Source organism: Arctopsyche grandis, chromosome 7, assembly GCF_051622035.1.
Source record: "Arctopsyche grandis isolate Sample6627 chromosome 7, ASM5162203v2, whole genome shotgun sequence".
Lineage (NCBI taxonomy): Eukaryota > Metazoa > Arthropoda > Insecta > Trichoptera > Hydropsychidae > Arctopsyche > Arctopsyche grandis.
Window position 1 is genome coordinate 3,004,160 of NC_135361.1, and position 19,822 is coordinate 3,023,981.

A 19,822-nucleotide genomic window follows, 5' to 3' on the forward strand; every position below is an offset into this window, starting at 1 on the left:
GAGTGGACAGCGAATTATGCCCAACGAACCGGAAATGTTCAATCGGGCGACAGCTTCCAATATTCATATCAATTTCTCGGTCCCCAGATTTCGTCGATTCTATTTCGAAACAATCGTCATCATAATCAACGTCATCATCATCAGTCCAGTTTTAACAAAGCCATTGTAGTGAAATAAGTGCCAATCTTCAATTACGTACCGACATCGTTACTTTCCCTAATGTAATAGAAAGCAGGTAAAACGGAAAGTGAAGTTATAGGTTAAACCGGAACAGTTCTAGTTACAGTTACCGGTAAGGGCACGCCTACTTTTGTGCATACTTAAATTATTGCACCATTGTGCAATTACCTGTATGCTTTCTATGGATTCAAGATGGCCGAATTCGATACCGGCCATTTTGTCTCAATAGTGATTCGGTGACATTGTCTGACAATGAGAATTGATTGACCCACATAGCAGTGTATTTATGAGGATACATATTTAAAATGGCGTCCATTTAATTAAAATTAGCATTATTTTGTGCGTTTGGTTCGTGTGCGAATTTAATTTATCGGGCATGCTGTGATCTAAAACGTGACATTGAATTAATTAGATTGATTCGTGGTGTGTTTGGAATTTGTATTAGTGTTTGTGGTTTTTTTTTATTTTATTTTTGGTTGCTTTTGATAGTACTTTAGTATTATGCGTATTTTTAATAGTAGTTATTTTGAAAAAATACGTATTGTGTGCTTTTAATGCGGCCAATAGTAAACAGTAGCAAACAGTATTAAACGTACATCTGATTAGGAATTGCAATACCGGTATTCCAAAATACCGGTAATTTTTTTAATTTACCGGGAATTGCCAGAATCTATTTTATCGCGAATTAAGTACATAAACAGGCATTTAATAGCATAATATTACATTAAATGTCGATGGAAATGACGTAATGTGGATTAGGTTGTCTGGAATTTGTTTATATTTAGTATTAAATGTGGCTATTTCAAATTGATAAATTCACTGGCAACAAAATCGTATTAAATGTTATCAGACGGTTGTTTCAATTATGATCGAAGCTTTCAAATGGTCCAAACTTTAAATAAATAAATATTATTGGTCAAAATTAAAAATAATAAAATAAAATTTATTTCTCATTACGAATATGACATTATTCACCTAAGATTTGTTATTAATTATTTATGATTCAATCTTGGCTAGAGTTTTCAGAAAAAGCAACCACACATCGTTATCTAATCCAGGAAAAAAAACTTTTTTCATTTACCTGTAAAAACCGGTAAATCGGTATTAGGATAATTCATTTGCCGTTTATCGGTTTATGAAATTTGACGATAAATTGCAATCCCTACATTCCCTACAAATTCGATGCATCAAAAAAAACTAAATTTTAACTTAATATATGCACTTACGTAGATTGCGAAAATAATTCAAACAAATCAAGTAAATATTAGAGATATTAAAATTATAAATTTAGATCACTCTTTTAAAAGGTTGATTTTTTGCAATCAGAATTTATTAAGGCCTAATATTTATTATTTTTATACTGTTATACATATATTTATTAATACAATTTCGACGACCTTTTAAGCCAGTGCTTCTACAAAATAACAATTTTAATATCTCTCATACGCTCGTTCAACGGATTCAACGTCGTCGCTTTTCGCATACTTAATGATTTGTCAACATGTCGACCGAAAGATTTTGAGAGGCACTGGCTTTGTAAGGGTCGAACTGAAACGGTTGATGATATGAGCGACGTTTGTTGGTGCAGAACGCATGGAGCTGGCGAGACAGAACCGAATAACCCAAGAGATTCTGGAGCACTACCTCCAGAAAAGACTGTTCCCACAACTGGCCAGGACGAGGCCTCCTTCCTTAGAGGATATCCTGCCTCAGCCCGCGTCCAGAGGGCCCGAAGATCCCGAAGGAGAGAGTCTGCAGAGTGTCGAGAGTGAGCAAGTCAGCTCCGTGTACCAAGAAGGCACGTCACATTCACATCTTTATTTGGGTACCAACAATATTATCTAACTTCCTAACCAACTATCACTTTATATTATACTACTTATCGATTAATAATGAAAGCTCACCCCAATCTAATACTAGATATATGTATACAATGAATTTTAAGCGTAGCTATGACGTCATGTCCACGCTGAAAGTTCTCGCTAACTAAATGTGTATTATCGATATAATATTGCATGACATTGTATGTATTAACTTTTTTACTAAGATTGTTTTGATAATATTATTCATTTTTAATTACTCAACTACAATTTTATAAACCAAATATTATAAATGCTGACTAAACGTTAATCACATTGGCTATGCCTCATCGATACTAAATTATCAATATAACTTACATATAATTCGTTATTTAATATATCAATATTATTAACGAATTTATTTTCGATATAACTTAAATCGCCCAAATTGGAAATTGTCACTAAATTATCCAAAACAATATCAATATCGATTATATGTATAATACTGTTGACCATTATCATTATTGAATACATTATATACTATTAGCATTGAACATATCAATTATGTCTAAACGTTATTAGCATTGGCTGACCAATATCAATATTGGATAACTATTATATAATAGCACAATATTCTGACCATTGTTGACTAGTTGTAGTGAATATGAAAAATAATCCACTTTTTAATAGTATTAAGATTAAGCACTTACTGTCCGATATTAATTCTGCTAAACGTTATCAGCATTGCCTGACCAATATACATATGTATTTAGATGCCTATTATATAATAATAGCACAGTATTCTGACCATTATCATTATTGACTAGTTCCAGATAATATCAAATAATCCACTTTTTAATAGTATTAAGTTTAAGCACTTACTGTCCGAAATTAATTCTGGCTTAACTTTATCAGCATTTCCTAACCAATATATGTACATATTAGATGCCTATTATATAATAGTATTACGGCCATTATTATTATTGACTAATTGTAGTGAAAATCAAATAATCCACTTTTTAATAGTATTAAGTTTATGCACTTACCGTCCGATATTAATTCTACCTAAATGTTATCAGTATTGCCTGACCATCATCAATATTGGATGCCCATTATATATGTATAATAGCAATGAATACTGACCATTATCATTATTGACTGATTATATGGAATTAATATAAAATAGCCCACTTCTTAATAGTGCTAAACTAGCATTAAGTTTCCGTTATCACTAGAGTAATCAGCATTGCCTATCCAATATCTAAACTTAATGTTAATATTTGATATTATCCATGCCTATTAATTCATTTAAATTCAAACTATGTAGTATGTTTTATCAATTATCATTATCAATACAGAATCACCGTTATTACTTTTGTATTTTATTTTTTATTTATTGAAAAATCAACAGACAACAAGATGTAGAAATACATAAAAATAAAGAGTAAATATAACAAAGTAACATATCCGTGTCCAATTACAGATTTTTACAAGTTACATAAAATGGTGCATAGAGATAAACAAATGAAAAAGAAAAGAATAAAAACTATAACATGACTAAATAGAACATTGCATAACTAAACTTAAAGTGTTAAAATTTTGGAAAAAGGTTATATGTATAATAGAAGAAGAAATGGATCAATCGGTCAATATTCTAGTAATGAAATACCGAACAGATCAACCTCATTCAGCTCCCTATTAAGCATACGATAAACACGCTGTAGATAGGAATATTTTAGGGAATTGGTTTTGAAAAGATTAAGTGAAGAGAGTGCAACGTGTCTAGAATACCTAACTGGGATCCTGAAACCAACCTTACTCAGGAAATCAGAACAATCAAGGAAACCATTTAGGAGCTTAAAAAGGAATGTAGCATCAGTGAGTCGTCGCCTGACAGAAAGATTGTTAAAGGATAGGACTTTACATACCTCTTTTATACTTATTAAAACATCGGGAATGAGCGAAGATAGGAAAACGGTAGGATTTAATAAATTTAAGTTGAACTTTTTCAATATATATGGTATAAATAAAAAGGTGACCAGATAATTGAGGTAAATTTAATGTGAAACCTTACAAAGGAAAAATAAAGTACAAATATACATATATTAGAAAGTTCTATTATAGCCTACTAGATCAGCAATAATTGATCATTTTTAATATTATAAATCAATATCGTTAATTGATTATTTATTTTTACTGTAAGATAGACGTCAGCATCGGTGCTCTTTAGTACCATTATTATTTTTCAAAACTCTATTATATTTTTACGAACAAAATAATTCCATGCTTGTTTATATAATAGTACTCAAGTTTTATAACTGTACTTGTCCGTTTATAGTCAGTTTCACGGCGAAACGCGTATCGCCAAAAAGTGATATAAATTCAATTCAATCCCAAAAGGGAAAGACGAACGTAATGCCTCGCCGTAATGACGATAACGACTGTGCGGTTTAAAAAGCCCGATTGTTTTCCGGTTCGAAGCGCAAAAATTCAACGAAAAGTATTTATTTACGTGCGTAACGTGACGCAAACGCAATGTCTCGATTAGCGGTTGAAAATTACGAAGTTACGCAAACCGGGCGTAATTAACCGATCGATATAATTGCAACAAATAAACGTTTATATGACGATTGCGTGTTTTCCGGTTATCACTTGCGGTGAGCAAACATCTGTCGTTTAGCACACCCTAAACTCATCCGAGGGTTTTCCTAATAGATATATGTACGATGTCAATAAACATTGCATATGCGAAATGAAAGGTCACACGGTAGAGATTCTTGACCTATTGCACGATCTTCTCGAATGATTGATTAATTCGCTTGCCTTAATCAACCTAGCCGAAGATCAATAAAGCGTTTTGAAATTAAATGCATGTGTGTTTTGTGAGGTGTTCGATTGCTAAATGTTTGCTTTTGTAGGATTTAAAACGTTGACGGAATCGAAATAAGGTTTAGATATGTATGCATTTGAAATTTCGAATGATTTCTAATGTGACCGTGATTTTGGAGACCGTTACTAATGTAGAGGCGCTTGACAAACTATTGTGGAATTGATCATGATATGCGTATACTTTGGTGGGAGAAATGTTGTGTAAGCACAACTTGAATAAAATGTTACTGATTTGGGACTAAAATTTAACTTAATAAATAATTTGAGTTGCTGGCAGTTGATGTTAAATCTTTTATAAAAACGTTGATATGTTTAATTTTTGTTAATGTAGTTTTTTTTCTCGGTGCATTTCATTTATCTCGAGACTAGTTTTCTTAATTTTTCGTCTGCTTAAACATGAGCTTGTGTATTGTATACGAAAATGATTTCTCAATCAATTCTTACTATTTTTTTGTTATAATAGTTAATGTTTATCTCGTAAAATAAGTATTTCACTATGTAAAACATTTTCGTATATGTGTTCTGTATATGTATATACAAACTTGACGACGAAATACACCGAAAAAGTTGGGAAAACGAGTCTTGAGATATTGCAAGTTGGAAGAACGAGGTAGACCCGTTTTTCTTTGTCAAATAAATGAATAAAAACTCATTTTATGCCGAATTGAAATCTTATATATAATTTCGAAAGAGACTTTGTATGTACATACATATGTATGTAAGCTTTGGTTCGTAGAATCCGTGATGTTAACGAAAAAATTTAACTTTCTATGACGACGACATCGATTCCGTTTTCGATTTTGATTTCGATTCCGTTTTCAGTTCCGGATCCAGATTCCTTTTTCAATTCCGATTCAGGATTCCTTTTTCAGTTCCGGTTCCGAATAATTTTTTCAGTTCCAAATCCGGATTCCTCTTTCAATTCCTATTCCGGATTCCTGTTTGAGTTCTGGATCCCGATTCTTTTTTCAGTTCCGGATCAGGATTCCTTCTTCAGTTCCAGATCCGAATTCCTGTTTCAGTTCCAGATTCAAATAAATTTAATAAAAAAACAAATAAACGTTTACTATTAGATTTGCCATGTTTAAGCGGTTTATATTACAAATACCGAACGAAAACGGGCAAAACCACTAGTATAATTATAATTTTATTAAAAAAATATATACAAATTTTAGAAAATAAGTGACTATCTCACTCTTCATTGATTTCCTACTTCTGAAGTTACCACTTACCACTTACCAATTTATTTAGACTGCAATGCTCATAAACAAACCTACAATTTTTAAAGTTTGAAAAACCACATTACGAAAAATCGCATTTGGAACGATCCTCACGAAAATTTTAATTTATTTTTCTTCAATATATAAATATCTTTTTTTAACAAAGTCTTATGTATAATAAGCATATGAAAATTTAAAATCATAAATATTTGCGATGTAATAAAGTTGTATTGGGAAAATCTCTTATCTAAAATGGTTTTGCGTTGTCTTATGGAATTGAAGGTGGGCATGAATTATAATTTCGATAAGCAGGTTAGATTTTACAAAAAAAAAGTCGCATGACACGTCCATTAATATCGATTTCGTCGCATCTCATCCGAAATACGAGTTGCACAAACTCCAAACTCCGCCATTCAATTGGGAAATTTCATTCGAGTCTAGGTTAAGGACACCGAAATGCATTGAGGAATTTTTAGCAGACATGTGACGTCACACCAGTCGCTGAGGTCAAATACGACACGAAAATTCGCGTACACTGACGTCAACTCCCGCTTTACTTTTAATCGCATCATTAACTTAAACTTGAATAAATTCACTTTCTCTATGCTTCGTTCCAACAGTCTTTGAAGTCGGAAAATTCATTATTGGTCGAAAAGCTTTCTCATCATATGAAAATAGGAATCGCGTGCTGATACATAAATACATATCAGAACATGATCAAAGGTATACATGCTCAAATTCTATACAAATATATGTAAAAAATGGATAGGTATCTTAAGTACATATGTATGTATTATACATGTGCGAGAGATATCGTGATGTTTCGCGAATTTTACACTCCAAGTTTGAACTGTTCGTGTCCGTGGTTTTTCATTTACCCAATGCAAATAAAGCATCCAATATTGGAAACAAAATCGCAATTAACCCATCGTTTGTTTGCGCGTTTGCTCGACCTCTAACATATTTATACATATGTATAAGTGCATACATGTGTGCTCAAATATTAAAATTAAGTTAAAAATATATATGTAAGACCCTCTCGAAAGATTCAATCGATTATCTTTATGTAAATAATAAATACAACAAACATTGAAATGTTGCACAGAACTGAAGTTGAACATTGAAGACTCCCTGCTCTATTCCATTTAATAATTAGATACATCACAAAATCAGACTTATTTATAGCGACTAGTTTTATAAAAGTTCTACTTACTTATGTATGTATATGAACGTAAAATTTTGAATTTTGTTGAATTTAAATGGGTACCATTTAAAAATAACTTTGCTCCTTCGAACGAATCATTTGTGCATTAGAATAAAATAAATTGTGCATATAAAATATATACATATTTCTGTTAAATAAAAAATGTTACCTTTTGCAATATATAATTTTTGGTAGTATTAAATAATAAAAAAAAGTTTCGATTATTCAAAAATTAAAAGTGTACAGTTAAAGGTAGAATTGAAAAACTCCTATGATTTTAACTACATAAAACCTGACCAGATTCCTGGCCAGAAACATTGTATATTTGATACAAGTATTATTAGTATTATACAAAGTAAATACATATCCATTGACACCCTCAGAAATATCAATGATCAAATTCGTAAATTTGCAGCATTTTATACAATTCAGCGAAATTCGAGATTGCTGAAACTCAAGATTTGCGAGAAAATGGAGAAGGTTTCCAATTTATTGGAACCGTTTCAATGAAAATCAGATAAATTAGCAAACTTTGGTAAGAAACAATCGACCTGGAGTCACAAATCCAAGGTGTGGCCAGCAGAAACCAGTGGGATTTGAACCCGTGACCACTTTGTTCAAAGCATTATATGCTAACCCCAATCTATTCTACTGTTAAGAAGAATAGATTGGGTTTTTGACTCAAACTAATTTTTGAATGCAAACTTTCATTTAAAAAATTTAAACCTCTGCTTTTAAACACTTGAGTCTTTATAAAACTAAACCAAACCACTGAGATCATTTCTGAGTAACAAATTCAAGGTCTGGCCAGCAGAAACCAGTGGGATTTGAACCCGTTACCACTTTGTTCAAAGCATTATATGCTAACCATTAATCTATTCTGCTAGTTATGTTAATGCGCATTTAATTCATTTTAGGTTGCTCAATATTTTTTCTGTTGTGAAAGTATGTCATAAAATTCCTGAATTTGATATTAAAATTTTGACCTAGTTACAACAACGGATTTGTTATTTTATTAAATGTAATTGTTCTAATGTTTTTCTATTGCTGGTTTTTTATGTATGAGAAATTATGTTGATTTTTTTTGAATTCACAGAAATTTTATGAAATTCTTACAACAAATGCGCATTTAAATTGTCCCCAATTTAAATATTCAACTGAATCGATTTCTAACTGTATACAGATCCGCATTAAATCAAAATGTTCACATTATGAAGAGTGTGCGTTACTGATATTCGTGTTCCAATGCGCCCAGTCGGTTTTATGTCGCACAAAAGTTTTTTTTCACTCCCACCGTTTCCATTGTTCCATTTTCAATGCATTTTCATCCCCTCGTCTCTACACTGGAGGCTTTGCAGATGAGGACACAATGGGGAAAAGCGCTTACAGTCGTCGTGTAATTTCAAACATCCCATCCCCCTCACATTCGGTACAGATCAAATTAAAAACTATGCAATTGAAAAAAAAACAGCAACCCGATTTCATTGTTTTATTTTTCAATATATTGAAGTCTGAAATTCTCTCTCTTCTAAGCCCTTCTACAAAAATAAATATGTACATATATATATATATATATATATATATATATATATATATATATATATATATATATATATAAAATAGTAGAAATCACTATTTTAACGATTGTAATACTAAACGTTATATGTACTTTCACACAACGACTTCCATTGTTATGAAATCTTCTCTACATATGTAAATACATAGTTCTAAAGCAGTGGCGTGCGGTAACTTTTCAACCAGAGGATGCTGTCCAAAACACGATTAGTTTTTTTTTTTTTTTTATTTTATTCTTCCAAACATTGTCATATATATAATTTTATTTTATTTTACAAAAATCAATTAATCAAGCACACTCGTCTAACAGATTGCTCCAAAGCGACGAGTGTGCTAAAATATATATATATATATATATATATATATATATATATATATATATACCAATTTTGAATATTCATTCAAAAACGAAAACATATCAAAGACATTTTAATAAATATATATATATATATATATATATATATATATATATATATATTTATTAAAATGTCTTTGATATGTTTTCGTTTTTGATTGAATATTCAAAATTGGTGTGGGTTTTGGGCTCTTTACAATTCTCTCTTTTTCATTATATGGTAGAGAAGCAATGTCATTTATAGTGCATTTTTAATTAAACAATTGCAATTATTATTAACAACGGCGATAAATTCACTTGCATTGTTACTTTGGCTATTTATATTTATGGACATAATAAATAATAATTTAGGACGTAATAAATTACAATAAAATAACAAAATTAAATAACTTTAGACGTGACGTACGAAATATCAATCAACAAATGAAGCGAAAGTCCATACATAAATGAATCAAATCCATACATACGCAAAATGAGATTTTGCTTCCAGAGATTTTGCTTCGCAAGTGTTGCGCGATCAATACGACTGTCGATTCGTCTCATTCATGCGCATACGCAAGAGTGACAGCTCACTTGTGCGCATGCGCAAAAGATTTGTAGAGAACTTCAGCATCCATGGTAATACGAGATTGATGGGAAACAAGCGCCGGTCGCGCAGACGGCTACGGCCTTTCAATGGGGATGCTCATTTATGTCAATTTTGGAACAGACATAAGATCGTATATGTCATAATCACAAAAATAAATGAAAGATAAATAAAACTAAAAAATTCAGAAAACAAACGGTATGAAAATATTTTTGACGTAATTTTTAAGGGGTGCGCAGCATCCACTGCATCTATGGACGGCACGCCACTGTTCTTCAGATATACTTATGTAAAGTACGAGCTTTCATCTATGTAAATATACTGTTATTTAATCATAACTTCTGACGAGTCTCTACTTATAGTCGATATTTTCTTCAGAATCTCAAGTTGAAAGTCCCCATGGCGACCATCTTCTTTGATGTTCTCGAGTGGTTTATATATTGCATTGCCTCTATAAATCAACATTTTAATAATATAATATCAACATTTTTCGTATCCAATTTAACGATGAATTTAGCATGTACTCGAAAAGGTGTAAGGATAATTTCAAACTGACATCACTACAAGTAAAAATCGTTCAGCACTTTCATGATCAATTGATAATAAATATAATTCATTTTCTGTTTATAAATAATAACCACTCTCTTGAGACCTTTTTCAATGCCCTACATATGTATATATTTACTATTTGTAATTTGATGCGTATCGATGGATTTTAGAGTTTGTCACGTGTATGTACACGTGTACCGCTTCGTGCTTTCAGTCGATACAAGTGCATTATGCAGCCGACTGCAGTGTATTCGAACGTATGCATGTACGTATTGCTGCAACGCCGGTGAAAACTTACTATCTGAAATTGCACTTGCACTGCAGATAGACAAGTGCATACAAAAGTATGCACATAGATTGTAGACTTTCCGTTTGAAACTGACTTAATAAATTGTGTCGTATCTTCTAGACTACATCGGTCGATAACTACGTAAGCCTTATCTTTGTTTTACCCTTTTCTACTAATTTACAAAATTAATTTTATTTATTTTTATATTTTTGAACTATTACAAACTCAATCGATGAAAAAGATTCGTTTACATTATTGATTTATAATGATTGAATATACAATTATTTATGTATTGAATATGCCTTGGCTTAATCATGATACTTTGACGATTAATAGTAAATACAAAACAGCCCTGATAAAATATCCCGAGTACAATATTCCAAGATGAAATAGCCCCGAAGAAGTTTGTACGTCAGTCAGTGCTCAATCTATAATATTAAATAACATAATTTAATATGCATTAAAAAATAGGTCTCAAAACATTTTAGAACGAGGGTCAAATATAAATATTATGAACATCAACGGGGATAAATTCTGTTTATTATATTCTAAAAGAATCTTAATCTGGAACTTAAAAAAGAAATCCGGAACTGAAAATGTAAAAGGAATCCGGATACGGAACTGAAAAATGAATCGAAATCAAAATTGAAATCGCATTCGAAATGGATATATAATAATAATTAATAATACATCCTGGCGTTCTCAAATTTGTTTTTTTGATATCTCCATACTTTTTGACTCGTTCGGCACAAACTTATTACATACATCGCGTCCTTTTTTATATATGTACAAATATTATAATTGCATTTACCATCAGTAGAATAAATTTAGGTAGGAATTCCTGTAATTTAAGTAAGCCCTAAACTAAACCCATCAAAACAACCATGACAAAATAGCCCACACTTATTACAGTTCAAGATAAAAGAGCCCCAACAAATAGCCTTCATATATAATACAAATAATGCATATACAAATCCAACAAAATAGCCCTTACTTACAAATATAATAAAGCACTAAAAACAGCTCACATCTTTTGTGCAATTGTTTCATAAAATATTTTGATACGACACAACAAAATATATACTTTGGCCCGAAATGGCCCCAAGAGCACGCAAGTCGTAAAAAAACAGCCTCGATTATATTCAATACTATATATAAAAACGGACTGTCGCTAAATATATTTGTATATTTGTATATTTGTATATTTGTATATTTGTATATTTGTATATTTGTATATTTGTATGTGACGGACGATCAACCATCAACCAGTATGGGGAACAAAATTTTTTTTTTTCATATTTTTCATTTTTTTCATATTTTTCATTTTTTTCATTTTTTCAGTTTTTTCATTTTTTTCATTTTTTCAGTTTTTTCATTTTTTTCAGTTTTTCAGTTTTTTCATTTTTTTCATTTTTTTCATTTTTTCAGTTTTTTCATTTTTTCAGTTTTTTCATTTTTTTTATTTTTTCAGTTTTTTCATTTTTTTCATTTTTTTCATTTTTTCATTTTTTTCATTTTTTCAGTTTTTTCATTTTTTCAGTTTTTTCATTTTTTTCATTTTTTCAGTTTTTTCATTTTTTTCATTTTTTCAGTTTTTTCATTTTTTTCATTTTTTCAGTTTTTTCATTTTTTTCATTTTTGCATCGGGGCGCTGGGGGCGAAGCCCTCGGGATGCCGAAGGCATCGGGGGCGCTGGGGGCGAAGCCCCCAGGGTGCCGAAGGCATCCGGGGTGCTGGGGGCGCCGGAGGCGTCGGCGGCGCTGGGGGCGAAGCCCCCGGGGTGCCGAAGGCATCGGGGGCGCTGGGGGCGCCGGAGGCGTCGGCGGCGCTGGGGGCGAAGCCCCCGGGGTGCCGAAGGCATCGGGGCGCTGGGGGCGAAGCCCCCGGGATGCCGAAGGCATCGGGGGCGCTGGGGGCGAAGCCCCCGGGGTGCCGAAGGCATCGGGGACGCTGGGGGCGAAGCCCCCGGGGTGCCGAAGGCATCGGGGGGGCTGGGGGCGCCGGAGGCGTCGGCGGCGCTGGGGGCGAAGCCCCCGGGGTGCCGAAGGCATCGGGGGTGCTGGGGGCGCCGGAGGCGTCGGCGGCGCTGGGGGCGAAGCCCCCGGGGTGCCGAAGGCGTCGGGGGCGCCGGAGGCGCCGGCGGCGCTGGGACCGAAGGCCCCGGAGCGACGGAGGCATCGGGGGCAAAGGCGTCAGGAGGTCGGCGATGCACAAAACGTAGTTCGTAATTCGTAATCACTTCGTAATTCGTGCATCAATTTCTTTCCGAAACCAGTCGATTCAATATCTTTAACTTTATTTTTATTCGAGTTTCAATTCCTTTTCGAAACCACCCGTTGAAATCAACGGGTCCAACACTAGTAAAAAAATATTGTCCACATATGTACATATGCTTCGTCTTTGCAAATGTTTGTACGAATCAAGTACTTGAATAAATGTTCCGATAGATATACATGTAAAGTGAACTTTTGAAACGCTCGCGAATTTTCAATATGCAAATCGATTTCATGATACAGTTGTAAATGCAAAGAACACGCACATAATTAACTCTTTATTTGCTTTTATCGAGATTTTCGTTGTTGCGAATGCTCGACGTTTTTGTATGCAAAAGCCATTTGTCGTATTGTTTATCGAGCTTGCACGTCAAATAGATGCTGGTCAGTGGTCAACAACCTTGGCATCCAAGGCTGGTCGAACTTCAGAATGACCCCAATGTCTACAAAAATGCCGATCAAACGCACAACTGGTTTAGGTATCGAAAACAATATACCTTTAGAATACCCAAACATGCAGAGCACTATTTTTAGATTAATACAATAATAAGTGAATAGAAAAAATAGTGTGAAAAAAAGCATATATGCCAAAACCGGTCCTTCGAGCCATTGAATAGGGCGATTATTATTTTTATCGTTCGTTCGCTCTGTGCAGACAATTAAAGGATTGGCACGCTCGTATTTTCCGCTCGGGAATATAAAACGAATCGATGGGTAAATTTTATTTTGCAAAATATTATTTACGGACTTTTTATTATATATTTCTATACGTTTTTTTGCCTTCGGTGGCAAAAGCATATTTTCAGCGCGAATACACTTTGCTGACGTAGTTGGATAATATGGGACTATGCTAAACATAGAATATGGTTTATTCATACGATATATAATATATATTGTATAATATAATGTTAGAGTTTGCGATAAAACCGTATGTGCTTAAAAATATATACATATACATATGCATATTGATGAAAACGTGTAAAAGTTGTATGAAAACGGGACTGCTAACGATTGATAGTCATTTTTTTAAGAAATGCTTCAAAATTAAATGATTTAATATCGTAATTTATGATATTTTGACACTTAGGTAAAACGCACATGCTTTCCTTTACATCCCATTTCGACCAATAGCATGCTCTACTGTCTGCACGAAATGCTATTGGTCCAAAGTTGGTGTAAGAGATAGCATGTACATAAGTCTCTTCCTACAGCGGACCAACTTTAATACACATATGTATATATTAATATATTCTAGTATTTTCTTCCATTATATGGAGTCCTACTCGTGTGACTCATTCATTGAAGATTGAGAGAATCCAAAAACGGTTTCTCAGATATATTTATGTAATTGTAGGGTTATTATCCTTGGTTATATCCTAGTGCTTTCCTATTAGGGGTGTTAGGCTTCAACTCATTGGAGTCACATCGTGCTATGTTTCTGGGAAATATTTTTTAAGCTGTTAAATGGGTTAGTATACAATCCTCAGGTTCTTAATGAAGTTTTATACATCTAGTAATTTCAGGGTGTGAAGAATCGTAATTTGTTTTCTCCTCATGTGGCTGACAGAAATATGTTGGCAGCGTCTATATTTTGCAGTAAATTTCCTCACAAACCTAACATTTTTCTTATCAGAAGTTTGACTAGTGTAGTGTAATGTAAAATACAGTTGATTTTATTGTCATCAAATATATCGTATACATGTTTGTTTCTATATTCCAAAAATAATACTACAATATAAAAAAAGAACATAATTACATATTCATTTCATCAAATCAAATCAAAATATAGTAACTACCAATCCATAAGTCTTCAATTCACTTCAATATAGAGCCTCTCATTAAGGGCGAAATCACACAGCGTGGGATGTGGGACGTGGTTTTTTTTCAGATAGTTTTAAACATATTGAAAAACGTGGCATACGTGGTACCATACCTGGTACAAACGAAATATTTGAGCTGATTCGTTGAAATGTGTATTAGTGTTTATCCTTTCTTGATAGTGATATGTACCAAAACGGCCCTATGGACCATTTTCATAAATTGTTTAGCCTTGCTTGGTTAGCAGTGATCGATAGCGGTGTATCCCATATTTGAAGAACTTGTCGATACACCGTTATCGATCACTGTCAAGTAAGGATAAATTTTTACTGAAAGCATTCCATACGTTTTGGTATATATATTGGTCAATTTTCGTTTCTCACTATACGCTGATGATATAAAGCTCTATTTAAGTTTCGATTCTGAACACTCTTGTTAGCTTTTACAAGAGGATCTTAATGCTGTTCATGATTGGTCGTTAACCAACCGTTTGCCTCTTAATGTCTCCAAGTGCAAGGTTATGTGTTACTCCAGATCTAGATCTATCTCCGATCGTAACTTTCCTTATCTTACTGGTAACTCTTTATTGAACTGGATCGATTCTACTGTTGATCTTGGGGTTGTATTTCAGAGTGACCTAAATTTCTCTGATCATATTGACTCTGTGTGTTGCTCTGCCCCACGAATGCTTGGGTTTGTCTTTCGTAATTCTCGACACTTCCATAATCCCACTGTTTTGAGGTTGCTGTACAGTTAGGAGTATCTTGGAATACGCCTCTATAATCTGGAATCCTTTCACTAAATCTCTATCTATCAAACTTGAACTTATCCAAAGACGCTTTCTTCAACTGCAAAAGGAGCAATATAGGATTTACGCATATTTATTTCCTTCACAATTCGTCATGGGTATGGTCGGATACACTTTTATTGAACACAGGAGGAGTGTTGCCCTCATGAAGTTCTTGTTTTCCATATTTATACGATTTATCTCCTGTCCGTCTATCCTGGCTGAGTATGACCTTCATGCTCCGGAGACTGTGATATGGACTCACCATCGTCCCATTTTTCACACTCCTCTGGCTAGAACTGTGGCTTATAGTTATTCTCCAATTCCTCGTGGCCACCGTTTTTTAAATTTACTGGATGGTGCCATTGACATTTGTCACATCTCTCGTCATTTTCTGCACCACTTCCTAAGTTACGGAAGTCGCGACCAATTAGAACGGTTGAGTTAGTTTGATCAGTTAAGAATTTTTATGTCATGTTTATTTATTTTTCTTTTCTTTATTTATGTATTTTTACTTGTTTTTCATGTAGTTTTTTCCTTCTGTCCTTTCTTAATCTTTTTAGCACACTCGTTGCTTCGGAGCGATCTGTGAGACGAGTTGATTAATTGATGTATAATAAAATAAAATAAAATATAATATCACTGTCAAGCAAGGATAAACACATGTCAACGAAACAGCTCAAATGTTTCGTTTGTACCAGGTATGGTACCACGTATGTCACAGTTTTTCTATATGTTTAAAACTATCTAAAAATAAAAGCACGTCCCACGTTGTGAGATTTCGCCCAAATAGTAATATGTATAGGTATGTATATAGCGATATAAAAACAAAACCACAACCTAACCTAACCAATTAAATTAAATCGAATCAAATTATCTCAGAACGGTCGCACTACGGTCACAATAAAAGATCATTGCATTTACATTGCCGGAAAACTTAATTAACCTTTAACGTACCGTAAAAAAAGAAGTAATTTCCTTTAAAAACTCATCGATGATGTCATGCGCGTAATACGATACGTATTTGCGGCCGAAAAAATAAAACAAATTGACGTTTCATTACGTGCAAGTACCCATATAACCTCATTTCCTCGACGATGATTGAAAAGTAACGTTTCAATGTTGTTCATTAAATACAAAGTAGACGATAATGCGTAAGAAGTGATGATTTCCCATTGCGGACCCTCATCGGTCATGCAAAACTACGATATTTCGCAACTCGGCCTTAGATCAGATTGAGGCTTTTTAGATATCTCACTTGTCGAACGTGGTCATACGTGAAGGTCGACACAATTAATATTTGTGTAATTTTTTTATTATTTATTATTATTATCTATTCGAAACGTGGTCATGACGCGACCTTCAAGTGCATAAGTATTTATGGTCTTCTGTATTACGAAGATCCAGAAAGTATTCAGGTTAAACGCGGCTTGGTAATTTGTAATGCGTGATTTACTCGTCCAATTATTTATATTATACGCCGATTCAATTTTGTTCTATTTTTATAAATGAAAATTAAATTACGGCTTATTCCGAGTGATTATCATCAGTGAATAAAAACATTTAAGTGAATTAAAAGTTGGCGCTTCAAAATAATAATAAAAAATGTGTTGATGAATGTTTATTTGATCAATGAATATACACACATACGATTCTATATCATTATATCTTAAGTTATTCACATACATATTATTGTATATGCTACAATCGAAGTGTATTTTCAATTGTAATATATTCCAAATGGCGGTTTAGGTCTTTCACATTCGAATACAATTCAACTAGTAAATTATGTATATCTCTACAAACGCAAATATACTTTCAACAATATTTTTTGATTTTTAAATGCTTTTTATTATTACGAAATTATGTTCACAATACATCTTATATCTAATTTAATAGCTACTGATCTACTGATCATTTTCTATTTTACAATTTAATTTAATTTGGTTAGTAATCACAGTATTATATTATTCTAATGTTAATCTAAAGCATAATAGGAAAAAGAGCTCAAAAACCTATTTACAATCCTTTTCAACAATATGCGCCAGTTGTAATATATACAGTTGAGTTTTGATAGCTTTGATGTTTTTACGAATGCTTTATAATTCAATAATGCGTTAATATTTGCTAGGTATTACGAATAAAGATAATTCGTACCGTATTGTGATACGGTACGAATATGTTCTCTATATGTAAACTCTAAGAATATGTTCAAAACAAAAATTTAAATTTTATGTTTAATTTATTAAGTATCATTGAAATGTAACGCATTAATTAATTTCAGCAGCATAGACTAGTGGTTAGCATATAATTCTTTGAACAAAGTGGTCACGGGTTCAAATACCACTGGTTTTTGCTGGCTTGGATTTGTGACTCAATGTCTATCAGACTTTGCCAATTTATCTGATTTTCATTGAAACGGTTCCAACAAATAGGCAATCCTACCCATTTTCTCGCAAATCTCGAGTTTTCAGCAATCTTGAATTTTGCTGAATTGTGTAAAATGATGCAAATATACAAATTTAACCATAAATGTCTCTGTGAATGTTAATTGATATGTATTTACTTTGTATAATACTAATTTCAAATGTAAAATGTTTCTGGCCAGGAAGGCGCAATGGGATACCTGTTAGGCCTTCCTGGTATATATGTGTGTTAAATAAAAAATAAAACATGATATAATATCATGCCTAGGGAAGTTTTAACAATTTGTCGAAAATTTTGCAATTCCAATTTTATCTAATTACATTCTCATAATTTCCTATATACATATAAATCAATCAAATTAAATAAAAAACAAATCTGAATTTACAATATTTTATTTTTATGATAAAAAATGCTTCCGTAGCGGTCAATAAAAAAGTGTCCACTTTCAAATTACGGTAAATGCAGATATACTTTTTTTGTGGGCTATAATTATAATGTAATCTTTTGCATATAAACTTGAAAAACAATCTTTTCGTCTCAGAAATGGTTCTATGATTATAACTCACACAATAAATGCTCACACTGTGTTCTCGTCGTACACAGAAAGTTAATAGTAAATAAAAACAAAACAAAATTTTTGGATTAAATTATCTCCTAACCCGCTCAACAAATTTAGCCGACACTTTTTTACATGCAATATAAAAAAAAGTATAAGCAGATACATGCAATGCAAATAAGTATAATAGAAAAATTATCACAAATTTCATATGATATTTTCTAATATTTTTCCGCATGTAGGTATACGTATTTAAATATATTCATACATACATATGTACATATGTTCGTATAATATAAGCCTATTCTTATATTTATCATATGTACATATCTTTTATAAATACAATGTCTTATTATAATAAAAAAACGATCCGTACGTCAACATCAACGATACGCCGGCAAATAAAATATCATATTATATTAAAGCCAACAATATCCTTTTGTATCAACGACAAAATTTGAACACATTTGCGATATAATATAATATCTTATATATGTATGTATAGTATCCATATGAACTCATTTGAACTATCTCAACTTTTTTTTTACTCCATCTTCATCTCGCAAGTCGATAGCATCCTGAAGATACATACATGCATATATCCTTATGAGGTCGACCGGTCTAGAAGTGTCCAGCGAAGGTCGAGAAGAAGCACACACACATATTTTACTTGCCCACACTCGTTTTAACCCTTTGCCGGTCGTTGGTATTTGGATCGGATCGTTCAGAGCGGCAAAGTCTGAAACTCCAAGGTGGAAAAATTCCCGCGGAAGGTCGTCGCCATTAACGAGAAGCTTCAGATAAGCACGTCATCCATCAAAGTGCCTGAAAAGCATCCACAGCATCCTTAAGACACCAGAACGTGTTCGTGTCTCGGCGTTGACATCGCTCTTTTTCTTTTTTTTTTTTTTTGAGGAGATAATATATTCAATTAAAATAATGAGAAGTTGAAAATTTTCAAGGAAAATCGATGCACTTTAAGCGTTGAGTCACACTGTTAATTCAATTACACTGTTAATCCATTAATGATTTTAAAAAGTGGTGTGTAATATAATGAGTCACGATTTTCGTATTTATTATATTATTCGAAAAGTGGTCAATCAATGGGTTGAATGTACTTTTCCGTAAAATATTAGATGTAGATGTCAATGGAGATTATATTTGTTTCGCCATCTACTATATTTGATTTTTAAATGTTTTTATTATTACTAAATTATGTTCACAATACATTTTAAATCTATTTTAATAACTACTGATCTACTGATCATTTTCTATTTTACAATTTTAATTTAATTTTGTTAGTAATCATAGTATT

General features: G+C 32.7%; 1 protein-coding gene across 5 annotated transcripts in view; it reads left to right on the forward strand.

The window, feature by feature from the left end:
• Window positions 1-19,822, forward strand: part of tfc (Brevican core protein triforce) — a 117,920-nt gene that overhangs the window by 44,523 nt on the left and 53,575 nt on the right. For 2 of the 5 annotated variants that reach the window (XM_077434121.1, XM_077434124.1), the window contains exon 2: window positions 1,769-1,978. The exons of 1 other annotated variant lie outside the window; for it this stretch is intronic. In XM_077434121.1, coding sequence (XP_077290247.1) covers window positions 1,769-1,978 — 210 coding nt within the window. Of the gene's footprint in view, window positions 1-1,768; window positions 2,006-19,822 lie in introns of all 5 variants that reach the window. 2 more of the 5 variants (XM_077434120.1, XM_077434122.1) reach the window with 1 other exon arrangement.